The sequence below is a fragment of the Micropterus salmoides genome, unplaced genomic scaffold (assembly GCF_014851395.1).
Source record: "Micropterus salmoides isolate LMB-PRFRI ecotype aquatic unplaced genomic scaffold, ASM1485139v1 Ms_hic_scaffold_6, whole genome shotgun sequence".
NCBI lineage: Eukaryota > Metazoa > Chordata > Actinopteri > Centrarchiformes > Centrarchidae > Micropterus > Micropterus salmoides.
In genome coordinates this window covers 5,425,590-5,441,969 of record NW_024044348.1, presented here as the reverse complement: position 1 = coordinate 5,441,969, position 16,380 = coordinate 5,425,590, and the positions used below count along the sequence as shown (strand labels likewise).

The following is a 16,380-nucleotide window of genomic DNA, read 5'->3' as shown; positions in this document are numbered from 1 at the left end:
ATGTTGACTAACTGTGTGAGGTGGATGTGCATGTAGGGAATTGTTTGCTAATCCTTTGGGTAATAGTATGCAATAAAACTTTTTGCCACTCACCAGGCAGCGTCCGTTGACACACACCGCTCCAGGCTCCGTGTCGCAGGCTGTGCCATCGAGCACACGGCCAAAGTTGTAGTAGAAGTTGTGACCCAAGGCCAGGCAGCTCAGTTCACAGGGGTTAGAGCCTGGCAGGGAAGACCTTCAGTCAGTGGCTCATTAGTTTATCATGGAAAAATAGGTGAGGCAAAAGGACAGGGAGGGAGGTGGCTGAGACACAGAAACAAGCAGGAGGTAAAGAGAAGCAACTGGGAGAGCAAAAAACTAGCAGATGTCATGGAGAAAACTCATAACCCTTTGTGGATTAAACACCCAGCAGGCCTTACAGTGGAGCCACGGCAGCATGGAAATTTTACCACATGACCGCTAACAAAACAGTTGCACACAAGCAGAAAGAAGCACACTCTCAAGACATACTTCACTAACATCTGCCAAGCCACAAGGCTCTGAGTGACGTTAACCCACAAACTATATGCACCTACAAGTTTGCAGACTGTACACACATGTAGAACACGGTCACATAAATAAAAACTGAATGTAGTATGAAAATAACCATGTGCCTCTCTAGTGTAAACCTTGCCGTCCACATCTGTTTTGGAGTATATTAGGGATTTTAGGTTGTAGTGACTTCAGACTTGATTGTAACTTTGTAAACAATTTAAGCTAAAATTAAAATTAAATCCCAAATGATGTATTAGGGTGAATTTTCCAACTCACTGTCTTGTTGTTTACATCCACTTACTTGGTTGATGAGGCTGACTGAAGGTCTGTGGCTTATGGAGAGCACTAGGCGTGTGTGTGTGTGTGTGTGTGTATTCGTAAAAAAGTTAAAGATATGTTGTTTTATTTTAATCACACTGGCAGTTGATTTCAGTCTCAAGTCTGGTTGGTTGTCTCAAGAGACGCAACCACAGTTAAATTATTTACAGTTCTTTTTCTTTTAAACAAATATATTTTTGTCTGTTTCTATCTACTGCCCGTAAAATGTAAAGAATATACAACCACTTTGTAATGCAAAAATGCCTACATAAAAATCATGTGTGTATCTACACCACTGTTGTGAAAACTTTGTATCTCCAAACAAGTGCTCAGCAGCTGAACAGTGAATTGTCTCACTGACCTCCATGAAAGGTGGTCCATCTGAAGGAGTTTCCAGCCACTAACGGTCTGTCATTGTAGGCAGCACACTGCATCTCTCTGAAATCCTCCGAGCTGGCGGGGCACTCCTGCACACACACACACACACACACACAAACACAGTTCATTCCCTGATAGTTTATCTCAAACTCAACCATAACAACGTGCCTGACACCAACTCTTACCCAAAACTTAACCCTATCCTAATTCTAGTAGTCACCCTGAAACCAAGTCTTAACCCTGCAATAAATCTCCATGTGTTGCAGTGTAAACAGATTTGCTACACAAAACTTATTCCTATCATGAACTGCAACACAGAGAGAAGTTGGCAATTTGCGTTCATTCATCTGAAGCCCTGAGCTAATCACACCGTACAAACTGCCAAATGCACATACATTCAAACATGCTTAAACATGCTGCATCCCATCTGTGTGTTTTTCCTTTAATTAATATGGACCACACTGGCTGTCCAAACACACACACACAGCCACTGACCTCACAGAGCTTTTCTAACACAATAGCAGGTGTGATACCTGACTACAGCATGACTTTGTTAAATCCCTGAGTTCAGTGCAAAGCAGTGTCGTGAAGACACGGGTTAATATGTCAGTGAAATTCCAGGTCACACCCTGAAAGCCTTTGGCTGCTACACTTGCCCAGAACACACCCATATGAACAACTTCTAGAGCAAACATCAGCCATTGTTCTAAAATGTTTGCATCGAAAGTTGTACTTTCATTCAGTGTGAAAACCTTTATGCTGAAATGACCTTGGTGTTGCAGATTTTGTATTGTCTGGGATCTCCTGCACATGGTCCACCCACTGCGTTCCTGGGACACAGAAAAAATCAATAAGAAACTATGTAGTTAGCGTGCTGGTTGCTTTAATGTCTGGTTGAACAAATATGTCTATTGTACAGAAAGCACATATAGATCTGGCAAACATTAAAATACAGTTTATTCAGGTCTCATTCTTTTATTAAAATATATTAAAATATCTGATTTTAAAATAGTATTTGCAGCATAGCCACTCTGTAGTCATTTGTGTGCCACTAAGGACAAAACAAATTAATGTCAGTGTAGTTTAACATTGTAAACTGTGATCAGTGTCCTCTTGCAGCAGGAAACATCGTCCGGGGTCATGGAGACATTAAATATGTGTGAAAATCTGTTTTGTTAAAAAGTGTTTCAGGAAGTGAAAACTCTTAAAATCCATACAGAATATTTTGTTGGCAAATTCCCGTATTTAGATACATTTTAAATATTTTAGAAAAGCATTTGAATCCTGTTCCAATATATATTTGTAAGACATGATACTTAAAGACACGGGTTCAATACCCCACTGTGACCCATCCACCGTTGTGTCCCTGAGCAAGACACTTAACCCCTCGTTGCTCCAGAGGCGTGCGACCTCTGACATGTATAGCAATTGTAAGTCACTTTGGATAAAAGCGTCAGCTAAATGAATAAATGTATTTAAAATGCATGTCGGATTTCTCTGAAAATACAGTTCAGAAACAGACAACACACACATCAAGGCTTTAAGTTGCACTTGTTTCTTAAAATCATTCGGAACTTATTTGGAATGCATTATGTCTCTAAAAATATATCTTCCTTTCCCTTCCGGATATACTGAGCTGTGTTACCCTGCAGGATATGGCTGTTATTTACCTGGTGATGCAGGTTCGTGTCCTCACTGAGGCTCCGCTCCCACAGCTACGTGAGCAGACAGACCAGCCGCTCCACGTCGCCCACTCGTTCCTGAAGTGCAGCTGCCGTCGGGCACGCACCAGACGCCCTGATGAGGACTCACCGGAAGGACCCCACGCAGAAATCCAGGACTGATATACAAATGACAGAGAGAGAGACTTTAATGCTGATTTTTAAACCAAGCACCTTTATTTCATGGTCACGGAGTAAGAACCAACGCAGCCTGGCACCTGTCAATCAAAAAAGTTATGTCTCTCTTTAAGCCTTAATATTTTCTTAGTGGAATAATAATTTTCAAAATTGCCACCTAGACACACAATAGAAATAAAGGCCTGATTGACACCTGCTCTGACATTATTGCACATTATGCATTAGAGCATTTCAGTTACTTTCTCTTGGAAATTCTTCTTTAACCTGTTAGTTTTACTTTTCTTGCTATTTTTTAAATCTAATCTAAATTGTTTAACTTCTTGTAGCACAAATTTAAAGAAAGCAACGTAAACTCTGTCTGCATTGTAAACAGTAACTTTTTAGATAAATGACAACATTTTAATAAGTCATCACTGTAAATACTGTAAAATGTTGGTATTTGCATCTTGATTCAATGTTCACAATTTTAACACTTTTTCAGAGATCACACTGATCAGCCTCTATCCTGTGCTGTTGGGCTTCTTTCTGTTTATATTGTGCATCTTGGATGGAAAAAGTATGTTGGGGGGACAACACAACACAACCCAAGTTATTTATAGTCCCACAGGCAGATAAATTTGTTCAAAGAGTACATGGTATACAGTAAAAAAAATAAATAAATCACCTTGTGAGCCTGGTGGATCAGGATCATCAGAGCCAAACAATAAAAGTGATTAGAGAAATCTCAATGGCGCTCCTCAAACACATTCCAGGGTTTTTTGCCCTGGAGGAGGACTGAAACTGGCAGCGTTCCCACCGGTTTCTCATACAGGAGCTCGCTCACACACACTTTTAACTCTTCACACACTCATTCAACAACTGCTTCGGCTGCCTTTTTATCAGAAAGGGCTTAAGTCAGACTCATCTGGAGTATCTGTTGTGCAAGACGAGAATTAACACTCAGGCCAGATGTGAATAAGAACATGTGCAAAACTTGAACTTTTAGCGCTCGTCCTAGTTCCTAGTCCCTCAGCTTTCCTCATTAATATGCAAATGTATGCAGCAGGATTCTCCACTATGTTATCAGATCTACTGTAAAGCAGGAGGAGTGTGCTGTAAGTGGGATGTTTCTGTCATGTTTGTACTTGATTTATTGTGTTGACAATAAGACTTTTCGTTATTAATAATCTCACAATTTTTTTTCCAATTACCATATTTTTTATTTAGTCTGTAAAATTAAAGAAAATGGTTTAAATAGAAAGAAAGAGAAAATTTTAAATCAAATATAATTTTAAATCAAATAAACAGAAAAGCAGCAAATCCTCAAATTTGAAAAGAACAGCTGATGCATTCACACTGGACGTTCATACAATATGAGTTCAGGTTCTTCCCCCACAAAAAGGCCTGTCTGTTCCTTAATTAGCAAACACAACTATACCAAACAACACATCCTGCTGCAGACGGATGAAAAATTATAAAATTTTGAAAATTCCCAGTATAGTTTCACTTGTATACGGATCAACAACCACAAATGAAGCTTAAATGATTATCTTTAGTTCAATTAGTAACTAAGTTTCTTCATCAACAAATCCAAATGATGGATATTAAAACAAACTTTAAAGAAACATTATTTATAAAATGATTACTGCAAAGCTTTCTGAATTTAATGAAAATAATCTTATTATATCAAAGTTATGCATATTTTCAAAGTGCTGTGAAGTGTTGCAAAGCATCAAAGCACCATAAAGCATCGCAAAGTGCTGCTCACGTCCTTTCAACATTCATCCATCCATCGTCAACCGCTTATCCTGCGTACAAGGTTGCGTATGCATATAACAGTGCTTTTCAATTTAATTTTATTGACATAGTGCCAATTCATAACATGTCTCAATGCACTTTTCATATAGATCAGTTCCATACGGTTTATAAAATCATTTCCAGAAACCCAACAATTCCCACTATGAGCAAGCACTTGGCCATACTGGCAGGTAACAGGCAGAAACCTCGAGCAGAACCTGGACTCAGGGTGGGCGGCCAACTGCCTTGACCGGGTGGGTTAAGAGAAAAAGAGACACTTTTTATTGCTGATATCCATAAATGTCCCACATCCAAAACCTCAAAACAAATAAGCTGCACTTGTAACTGTTCGACTGCAGCTGACTGCTCATGTTGTGTTTCTGTAGTAACAGCAAGAGGACAAAAACCTGAGACTGACCGAGGCTGTTTGACTTTGCGAAGAGGGTCGGTCAGACATGCACGTACGCAAACACATACACTCAGCTGAGAGCGAATTGTGCTTTGACTCTCCATCATTTTCCACGGCAGGGTCACCTGAGGCTGCCCTCATTAGTGTTACTGCCGGCCAAATTAGCGTTGTTAACAGTTGGAGATGGGGTGGGGCTGGCATTCTAGATTAATGAAAGTGACCTTTGGCCTTTACAGTGCCCCCCCCCCCCACGCATATACGCTTCATAGCCTTTGTATTCTCGTTACTCTTAGTAAAAGGATAAAACCATCTGTAGTTTGACATGGTTGCAACTAACTCGTCTTGTATTTTGCATTTCACGATCCATTTTGTCTACTTGTCTTGTCCTCATCTTTAACTGGACAAATGTCGACAAAAGAGACGTTGCCAGTGCAGCTGCAATGATGACTGAATGCAGAAAATGTTTCAGCAATCTAAAACAACTTATGGCTTAATTTTGTTTTCCTCAAAGTGTCATTACTGGCTTACTGTTATCTTAAGTGTGTTGACCTTCCCCTACATTCCTGTGTTTGATGTGACGGAGTGGTCCAGGGGTAGCCTATCTCTGTCTATGTCTGGTTATTCCAGTCGTGCCTGGGGGAGGGTTGGGGGTCGTCTGTCTGACAACAAGACAAACAGAGATGAAAGATGGATGCTGTAATCTGAGGAGAAAATTGTGGTGTGGCAGCAATCAGAGCTGGGAGAGACCAAGAGAATGCCGGCTTATGGGGACATTACCATTCCCAAGAAAAAATACAATCAGAAGACAAACATGCTGCAAAAACAATCAAATCTGCACACTCCCAGACCTCAGCTACCAGCAGACCTGCTCACATCTGATGCTGGTCAAAGGGCTATGATTGGTTTATTATCTAAATGAGCTGGATTTTCCTCTCTGGAACCTGAGAGCGTTTTTTTCTCTGCACAAATTTGCAAAATATCAAATGTGATAAAAAGAACACATGGAGGCAGGAAAAAGTGGGGAGGCTGTGGTAAATGGCCTTGGGTCCTGACAGGTTAGGACTACAGGGCCCCATTTACATTCAGTGTGGTGCACTTGTTGAAACACTGTCATCCAGCTATTAGCTTTGTATATTTGCACAACACAAAGGTTGAAATATGGCTGCCGAGTGACTTGCTGTCTCCAACTGAACTCCTTAAAGGAGATCTTAAGTCAAAGATTTTTAATAAAGACATAGATTAAGGCTACAATAAACTATTAAATGCTATTAAAGAAAAATTCTCATATTAACAATGAATCATGAAACAGACTATCTTCAGTGATAAACCCACAGAAAATTACATCCAGTTATGCAGCTTTATGGAGCTTTAATTGGAGCCTATTTTAGTTCATTGTTTTGGTTTTACAACACATTTCCTGTTTGGTTCAGGCTCAGGTGTGTCTCTGTGTCCATGAAACAGTGGTCACTGTATACTACCTGCCCAGCACCAATCAGCAGACAAACATAGTTAGAGACTAGTGAGGAAAGTGGAACATTTGGCAGCGAAGGCAGCACGTATTTGTCTCAGGAGTTGTAACAGATCAAAGCAAGAAAGTAAATATTGCACTTATATTGATCAGGACAGAAAAACTTGCCTACATTCAAATTCTAATGTGCTATGTGCTGAATGCAACACACATAAACCAAAATCATAAATTTATAATATGTAGATGTTGTTTGTCTGGCAGATATTTGGTCAGAAATTATGAATGCATCTTTAATTGCTTTGGGTTAGAGCTGAATTAGTCAATTAATCCACAGTAAAATAATGTGCAACTATTTTAATCATAGATCAATCACTTTTGTAATTTGTTAGAGCAAAAAAGCAAAACATTCTACATATTCTCACGTTCCAGCTTCTCTAAACAATCTGCTGCTTTGGACTTTTGGTGAAACAAAACAAGACATTTGAAAATGCCACATTTGTTGTAGCTGAGGGTCAGAACAGTAAGAGGTGTTGAAAGTGGGCAATTCTGTTGAGACCATGCAATGACTGCCTGACTTACACTCTGCGATGACGACAGGCGGACGGGAGCAACCAGCAGCAGGACAAAGGTCAGGGCCTGGCACAGAGTCAGCTTCCTGGAGGCAGGGAGAGAAACAAACACCGTCATTCGGATGGTAAAATCACTGTTGCCGTTTTACATTTCACAGGAACGCAGGAACGTGCAACACAAAAGTGAAGACGTAGTGAAGTTGTTACAGCAGAGGTGTTTGGGAAGGAGAAAGGACAAGAGAGCAAACAAAAAGACACAACTGACATTTCAAACAGCAGAGGTCATTAGGTCATAGATAATATCTACAAATAAGCTGCCACACCAATGTGAACCCCTGTGGGCAGAAGCCAAAGTCAGGAATGCCCCCCCATCCAGCAAGTATCATTAATTTCCCCTGCCCAGTACCCCCACCCACCCCAATAGTGTCTTATTAACTCTCACACGGCCCGAGAGGGAGGGCCCGCCAGCCTGACTGAACCCCAGCTCACCCACATCTGTCAAACTGCTGACCTCCGTTACATAAAAGGATGCTAGAAAACCAGTATCACTGCAGGTGATACTGGCAGTGCAAAGGTGTGGGGGTACAAGTGAATGTCTGAAACTGTTTGTGTCCGGGGTGGGAGGGGTCACCTCAGAGTCCTCACCCCTTTGAGGGGTGAAAGACTGATTGGTATGTTTAATTTGTTTAGATTGGTAGATGTTTTATTATAGAAAGTGTATGAAACCCATGACTGAAATAGTAATCGTGTTACTTTTATTTAAAACTTTTAAAACTATTATTCCCCTTGCTGAGGACCCCCCTGGAACCACCATAAGGACCTAACTGTGAAACCCATGTTTTCTATTTATGCATATGCAAATAAAACAAGGTCATTTGATACAGCAGCATATATTTGCATATAAAAAACAATTATGGCAACTGTATTACCAACATAATGAGTCACTTCTTAGTTGCTACCAGATAAGACATCCGCTAAACCTCTTGTTGTGTCTCTTCTGTTTGTTCTTCTGGTTGCTTCATCTCCTTCTTTACCTCGGGGCAACTGTGAGACACAGATTCTCCGTATGTTTCTCCCTCTGATTCATCAAACGACAAGTGCTTTTTTTCTGAGAAGTGCCAGTGATTCTTGGAAAGCCCCTCTCTTTGATTGCTTCCTGGCACCGCTTTACTGCAAGCCGCAGTGTGTCACACGTTTACGGGTCTGTTTTGTGATGGGACAAGTCATTTTCATTAACGACACATAAGGAAAAACATATGAGACAGGCAGCATTTGGAAAGTTACAGCAACTAAAACTTCCTTTGCCTTGACCTTCTCTCCCACATCTCACTTGTCCTCCATCAGCTTCCAGCCTGTCTGTCATTTATCTCTCTCTGTCTGTTTGGTCTCTTTTATCTCTCCCTAGGCCATAAACACAGATCTGCTCCAAAGCCTTTGGAGTTGGCTCAGTCCCAGGTCAGTAGTTGCCCTGTCCAATTAAACGATACACATCTCCCTCACATTTGGCTGAGCAGCCCTTCCCTTCGGCTCCCGTCCTGGCCTTACATGGGGGAATTTATATCAAAAGGAGCAAGGAAGGTCACGTTGACCGAAAGAGGCACTGGGCTCATAAATCATGACTCATTTTATTCCCAGCATTCCAGTTGCATACAAACCAGTAGGTTTGAAACATTTACTTCCTCAACTTTCCGTTTTTTGCTGAGCATTTTCAAATGTAGATACTGTTTTAAATATTTAGATGTTTTTTTTACACCAATTAAGCAATTAGCCTACTCTTAAAAACTTGCTTGAGTCGTGAACATTAAGTCAACGTATAAGATTCGGCCAGAATTTTAGTTAAAACATTCCAAAAATGACCTAACATACAACAAGTAACAGCTCTGACGTCATGTCAAACATGTCTGTGTATTGTGTTGCAGAGTCCTGAGCTCGTCCTGTCTTTTAAGACCACTTGTGCCTCGAGACGCGATAGTGAGCCACTGTAGCGTCCAGTCTGCCCTCAGTACAACAAGTAGAGCTGCCCCGAGAGCTTGTCAGTCTGCACGAGGTGCTCTCCCTCACCCTCCTCTACCTCTTGTTCCTCTGCTACCTCTACTTTTTTGTCGCCTGCCGCTACTTGATCTTCCCTGTCTCTGACTGGGCAGACTGGTGTGAAATCATTGTTGTCCAGGGACACACAGGAAGCAGAAGCACTGCAAAGTGCTGTGAAGTGCTGCGAAGCAACAAAGCACCATAAAGCATCGCAGCAGAAGCATTGCAAAGTGCTGCTCACGTCCTTTCGACACTCATGTTAACCTATTGGGCTTTTCAGACAGAGCAAGCGCATGAAACACCCTAATAAACTACTATAAATGATATGATACACAATACATGATATAATATATGATTTAAATGATCTGATACTGATAAAGGATTGAATATATGCATGCATCACTATAATTATTAGAGGTAGTATTTCTGCTGTTTGTTAGAGTGCTTTTTTAAATGATGTGCTTGGTGCTTGCGATGGTGCCTTTGACTTCTTTATTGCAGAAGAAGCAATGCCTGCTAATCCAGCAGTACATAAAAAGATTAAGATATGAGGTTATTATAAAGATTAGTTGTAACATTACATGTGATTAGAAAAGAGCAGAAGAGCGGAATCACTTGAAGTAGCCTGGCTGAGGGGGAGGAGGAGGTGAAATGCTGCCTCCTATTGTTTGGAGCATGTGGTCAGGAATTACACATTGAAATGTAATGTAATGATTGTGTAACTTTCACAATACTAAATGCAGAGTACTGGCTCAGTCTCGCCTCTCTCACCAGTGTTTTTATCTAGAAGCAGCAGGCAACTGTTTTCAGCGTATAAATGCTTTGATAAACCCACTGTACAATACTTATAAGGCACAAAATGGCAGACGATCAACATTGGTGACCCACTAAACAAGCTAAAAAGTCTGATATTTCCCATTGTTTGCATGATATGCATCCATTTTCACAGATAACCAACACCTATGAGCAGGATTTAGATTTCATAAAAGCTAAATTACACACATAAATAGTTTAATAAAAAGTATGTTGTTAAATTTCTTGATTATTGCTGTACTGTAATGTTTTGTGAGGTGACCTTGAGTGTTCAGAAAGAAGCCTATAAATAAAATAAATTATTATTCTGCAAGACAAAGTAATTTCTCTCAGTTTCACCTGATGTTTAGCTTCAGTTTTTGAACATGAAAAGACAGCAGCACTGGTCACTGACTGGTTGGCCCCCTCCCTACAGGGGCCCTTAAAGAGGTGAGCAGGGGTCAGTCCGCCTCCTCCTGCTCTCATTAAGACTGTAGCAGCACATTAGTGAATAGCTCTGGGGCAGGGAGAGGGAAATGGCTTTAATCAATACGAGACTAGTTGTTTATTTTGACTGACATTAGTCGCTCTCTTGACCGTGGAAGAAGAAAAAACACCGGCCCCACCCAACACGAACAACACTAAACTACTCTCATTATTAAACATTATGAAACCATCAGCCCATGAGCTTTAATTTGAATATGGCTGCTTATAAATAGAAAGAAGAAAGATTGTGTGCTAATGATTTATAATTCACTTATGATCAGTGAAACTGGTTACAGATATATAGAAAATCTGTAAGCAAACTTTTATACTCGTGCTCACATTAAATGCAGGTGAATACATTTTTAAGGATATAAGTTCCATTTCACATTAACAGCTATGGGTCATTAAGTTTGTTAGATGACAATATGAGCAGAAATCAGTGAAATCTCTACCAAAACTAAGCACTCGTAGTTTTTCTGTTCTCTAGCTTTGTTTATGATTTCTTTTCTGAGTGTGATTTTCTGAGAAATATCTTCTTTTTCTCTTAATATAACATTGCAAATTAAATATTTTGGGGGTTTTGGACTGTTGGTTATACAGAACAAGTAAGTTGAAGATATTCACTGGCGGCTCTGGTAAATTCCAATATTCCATAAAATATTTTCAGACATTCGATAAAGTATTGATCAATAAAATAATCAGCAGACAAATCAATAATGGAAATAATAGGTACTGTATTTGCAGCTCTAATGTCCTGGATGTCATATTTTCCTAGTTACAGCATAGTAACTGATTTAATATCTCTATCAAAGCAGACCCGTTTGCATGTTAGTTTCCAGGTAATAAAAATATAAGTAGTGAAACTACAAAGCAACACCACTTACACACAACTCACATAATGACAATAAAAATGTTTAATTGAGAAAAAAGAAATCCTAAATCTGTAAGGTAGTAGTTTTTGGTCCAGATACACATATTAAATTACACATACATCCAATTCATTCCTCTCACCATGTGTATTTTGATGCAGATTTGGATTTTAAAAATGTGATTCTAGGATTGTGCAGCTTTGGCAGAGATAAACACTTTCTAATTATGGTTGTGTTATGATGAAAGTCCCAGATTAAGACCATAACCAAAATCCCATGAATTGACACTTAAAAAAAAATGCAATCTGTCCACATGCAGACAGCCAGAGAGACAAAAAGACCTCCATCCAGCCTGACCAGCAGAGGTAAAAGAGGCTGCACTCTCCCCACTGATAATTCCTCTGCAATGACTGAACTCTCAAACCTTTCCTTAAACACGCCCTGACAGACAGGTAGCTCTCAGATTCCCACTCTGCACAAATAAACAACAGTTATCATGCAATTACATTGAAGCTATTATTGTGCACTGGTTAGAGTGCATTGCAGCTGAGAATGTGTTCTTTGACCTCCGTGAAGTTGTGAGTCATGCCAACGCAGGAGACACCTGACTGAAGGTCCCTGCTCCATTAGTTTCTTTGTGTGGGATTTTGGTCTAAGTGTTTCTGTATGGTGACCTACAGGCGTCCTCGCTACAAAAGTCTGCACACCCACCAAGTTAGGAAAAGTAATACGAGGCCTGTCTTAACCTTTGACCCGCCCAGCGTCTGGGAGTGCCTGGTGGAGGGTCTTATGGTTAGATGGAGCATGCTGCTGAATGAATTGACACAACTCTGAACAGATGTTCTCACTGAAGGCTCTGTGGTCAGCTCTGACCCTTGTATCTGTATTGACTATGAATAAGGCAGCAACAATTGAACGCTCAGTGGCTGCGGTCAGCGCGCATTAATAAATCAATCCTCTTTGAACACAAGCGGAGGGTCTTTGTGCCTCAACAGCTGGCTCACTTGAAGATGTAGTAAAACATTTTAGCAAAAAGAAATAAAATACTATTGAATGTCAGGACAAAACACCCAGAAAGGATTGTGGTTAATTACTAAATGAAAGACAGACATTGGTATCGTGTTGTTGGTTTTGTTGTTGCCAAAATGTCTAGACTCTGCCTCTTGCTCAACTATGGTCCCTTCCCTTCACTTCGCTTCGCTGCACTTAACTCACTCCTTCCACGACAAGGAGAACAAACTTGGTACACCGTCATACCTCAGGGATTATAAGATTATCTTTTCACAGCCACTTTGATGGAAGCTGAGCCTCTCAGGTCATCTACAGTCATGGTCTCATAACATGAGAAACATGCTGAGATGCAAACTTGCAGACTAACATGATGGAAAAACTTCTTCAACCAGGAACATGTCAACAATGAAGCCCATCTGGAAAAGGCTGAGGAAGAGGAGCAGAGAAAGGAGAGGAAGACTGAAAAAAAGGCTTCATGTCAACTTCTTCACTTTACACGCACAGACATTAGAGCAAACACTTTTATGTAACACATAAAAATGCTTGTCTTCATGCTGCAAATGTACCCGCAGGATTGGGAGTTTCTGCATTTTGTCTCATTTTATAATTACAGCTAAAAAACACTAATGGTCCAGAGGCAAAAACCCCAGATCTGGATCACCACCAAAACCAAATCAATTGTTCCTTGGCTCAAAGCCGACATATCCATCACATTTCATGGAAAATCTTTCACAAGATTTTAAAACATCCTGCTGACAGACAGAAACAAACTAACTGCATTTAACCGCAACCCTAAATCTGCTTGGCAGCAAACCTTTCAAAGAGTAAAGCACTTTCATGAGGTTGATGCAAAGAGACACAAACACAGAGCAGTAAACTCTTATCTGACTGAACCTTGTCCATCAGTAAGCTCACTGTCGGAGAGCAGCGGCCACTGTGCACAAGCGAATCAAGATCAGGACCTGGTTCAAAGTAACCTGGAAACAGTAGATGAGGAGGATGTAGAAGTGACATGACATGAGAAGCATTCTTCAGCCGAACCTTCTGTTAGTTTAAAAGTTGTGAAACTGTCGGTTTCGTATTGTTAGATGTTTTATCTTTGACTGCATTTCTGACTGGAATCTTTGGAGGATGTAGACACTCAGACAAAAGGTAGAGCAGAAGTGAACCTGTTAGTACAAAAGGTTGTTGCTGTGGCAGAACATTATGGTCTGTTTCTTGCAAGTCAAAAGTTTAAACCTCGACCATTTGTACATTAAAAAGAACAATAACAATGCGCACTCAAAGTAAAAATAGGTCTTTTTCACAGCAGACATTACCCTTTGTGCACGTCATTAACTAACAACATTGACATTTGTGTAATAGCATATTTGCTTTCTTTTAGACAATGTTAGGTGACACTTCAGGGCTTGAATTGAAATTAAACTCTCCTGTTTGGATCATCAACAAAAAAGATAAACAACTGTGTTGGAAAGTATAAGTTTTTTGATAACTCAAAGGTAAACGCCGGTGGGCATAAAATCGTAAGGGAACTTTATAGTGGTTCTTTAAGGATGACTCACATGACACACATTTCAGTAAAATATACACCCCAAACAGAAACTAACAGTCCTTCAGTTAAATCCAGATCTGATTTGTCCAGGTGACTGGTGTCTTATCCATTGCAACTGAGGCTATTGTATTATTTAGAGCCATCTGCAATGACAGATCTTTCTTTACTTGTGGCAAATGTTTTGTTTTTTTGTTTTTTTACCTTGAACCACCCTAAAACAATGTGCTACCTTAGGTTTTTCATTAACTGTACCTTTAGTTTAGGAGTTTAATGTGGATCAGGAGCTGTGTGTTCTGTACTTTACTGTAAAAGTATACTATTTCAGTTTTTGTTGAGAAAAATTAAGAAAATAGAGGTTTGGATAACTATTGGCTTTTATTCTTCATCATGGGTCAATTTGTGAAATAGTGGGTGCCTAAAGTCCACATCCACAGAGAGGAAAAGGATTGAAATTCCTCCCCGTAGGAGAGCGTGACATCACTGAGTGTAACACCAAATTAGAGTCCTAGTTTTGAAGCTATATGCTCAGTGTTCCATGGTGAGTAGATTAAATCTGTTCATGGGGCTGATGGCTCCTTCCCTAACAAAAATTCCTCCAAACATGTTATCAGAGAGACAGAAAATTTGCCCTGAGCCAAATCTCTCTCTCTCTTTCTGCAGACCAGTCTGACAGCGGTCCATCTGACAGACAGCCTACACATTTCTCCTGACACATTACATCAAATGCAGCCCATAAAAGGGAAAATCACACTTGGGTGTAGAGTGCAGACATGTCAGCATGTATTGTTTCCACTAAGAAGAGTAATCCAGAGGACGAGAGGGAAATCCATGGCCTTGGTGAATTCAAGTTTAATATTTTAAGAGACTTAATGCTCAGTTCGAGCAAAGATTCAGACCCTCTGCAGTCCTGTGTGTTTGTGTTCTCTGTTGCAGGGATGGGATTAGATCAAATATGAGCTGGGTATTTATAGTCGGTGACATTTAAGAGATAAAGGTAGTGTGGCAGGATGGGGGGAATGTAGAGCCAGGAGTTGCAATATCATAGATACTATGTGGCAGAAGGATTACCTCACCCAATGGCGGACGTAGCCAGCAGACTTTACGTCCAGAGAAACCATACACACAGCACAGGCAAGTAGGAACTGCTTTAAGTCAAGTTGCTAAAGCATGACACAAGTGCTCTGAGAAAACAAATATTGCACCCAAAACAACTCAGAAAAAAAGTGTTTTGAACGAACACTTTTTCCCCTGCTGTTCTTGTGATGAAGTGAACCACAAAACAAACAGCTTCCAACTGGAGGAGAAAACAAAACTCAATTGTTGCAGGAATTTATCACCTCCCATCCTTCACATTACTGCTCCAAAAAACAACTTTGCAGCTCCTTGCAAGCAAAATGACCCAAGGTAAATATTTAAAGCCACCACATATTTCCCCCTGAAATGCAACTCAATCAGATAACAGGCTCCATTTGGAAAAAAAAAACCTCAACCTGGAATTTATCACCTCCCATGAAGGCCGGACACCTCTTATGAATCATCCTTATTCCTTTCTCATGCGATCCTTTCTGCAGGCAGCCAGAAAACATTTAAAGTTCAATGTCTTACCTCGTCAGTAGTGAGGACATCCTTGTGGATTTGGGTTCAGGTATGTTACATTCGTTGTCAGGTGCAGTTTTTCTCCCGTATCATGGTGTGAAACGTCGCGGGTCAGATGCACAGTGCATCACAGCTGCAAGCTGCTCCGACTCACTGATTTCAGACCCAACACCATCCATATCCTACTCTCTCCTGCAGGGTTCTCCTTTCTATTCTTCTGCTTTTTTAAGGGAAACGTTAAAGAAACGTGTTTTCAATCTCAGCTGCAGGGCTCGTACTTCCAAACAGCTGTGTTACTCAGGTCCCAAAACACATCACATCAGTTTTGTCTTTCGGGACACGTGAAGTTTCAGAATCTTAATGCTGGACATTCAGGTGCAAAAAGTCTTCTCTGGCACGAAGGTCCCTTTTCTGTTTCTTCTTTACGCTAAAAATCACTAGTTTTGATTCATATGGGTAGGCATACATTAATCCAAAAGAAAAAAGTACATTTTATGTATGCAAGTCTCACTATCGCCTCCAGGCAGGTGTTTTCACTTGTGCCCAGTCCTGCACGGATAAGACACTCCTGCAGGTAGCTCCAGTAGTTGCTTCTTCTCTTCTCTTCTCTTCTTGACTTTCCTCTCAGCCCAAGCGGGTCCAATGTGCAAACGGTGCGGCAGAAAACCCGGTAAAGAGCACAGAGAGCCACCGGCAATGCCCCACTACTCCACAGTGCGTGGCCGTGTGAGC

The 16,380-nt window shown here is 40.6% G+C and overlaps 1 protein-coding gene across 1 annotated transcript in view; it reads right to left on the bottom strand.

Annotated features, from left to right (window-relative positions):
- Window positions 1–16,380, bottom strand: part of adamtsl5 (ADAMTS like 5) — a 31,041-nt gene extending 14,661 nt beyond the window's left edge. Inside the window, exons 1-6 of the mRNA XM_038701385.1 lie at window positions 15,658–16,380; window positions 7,322–7,397; window positions 2,901–3,070; window positions 2,000–2,060; window positions 1,214–1,319; window positions 94–221 (exon numbers count right to left, since the gene is read on the bottom strand). Coding sequence (XP_038557313.1) covers window positions 94–221; window positions 1,214–1,319; window positions 2,000–2,060; window positions 2,901–3,070; window positions 7,322–7,397; window positions 15,658–15,677 — 561 coding nt within the window. The 5' untranslated portion in view covers window positions 15,678–16,380. The remainder of the gene's footprint in view (window positions 1–93; window positions 222–1,213; window positions 1,320–1,999; window positions 2,061–2,900; window positions 3,071–7,321; window positions 7,398–15,657) is intronic.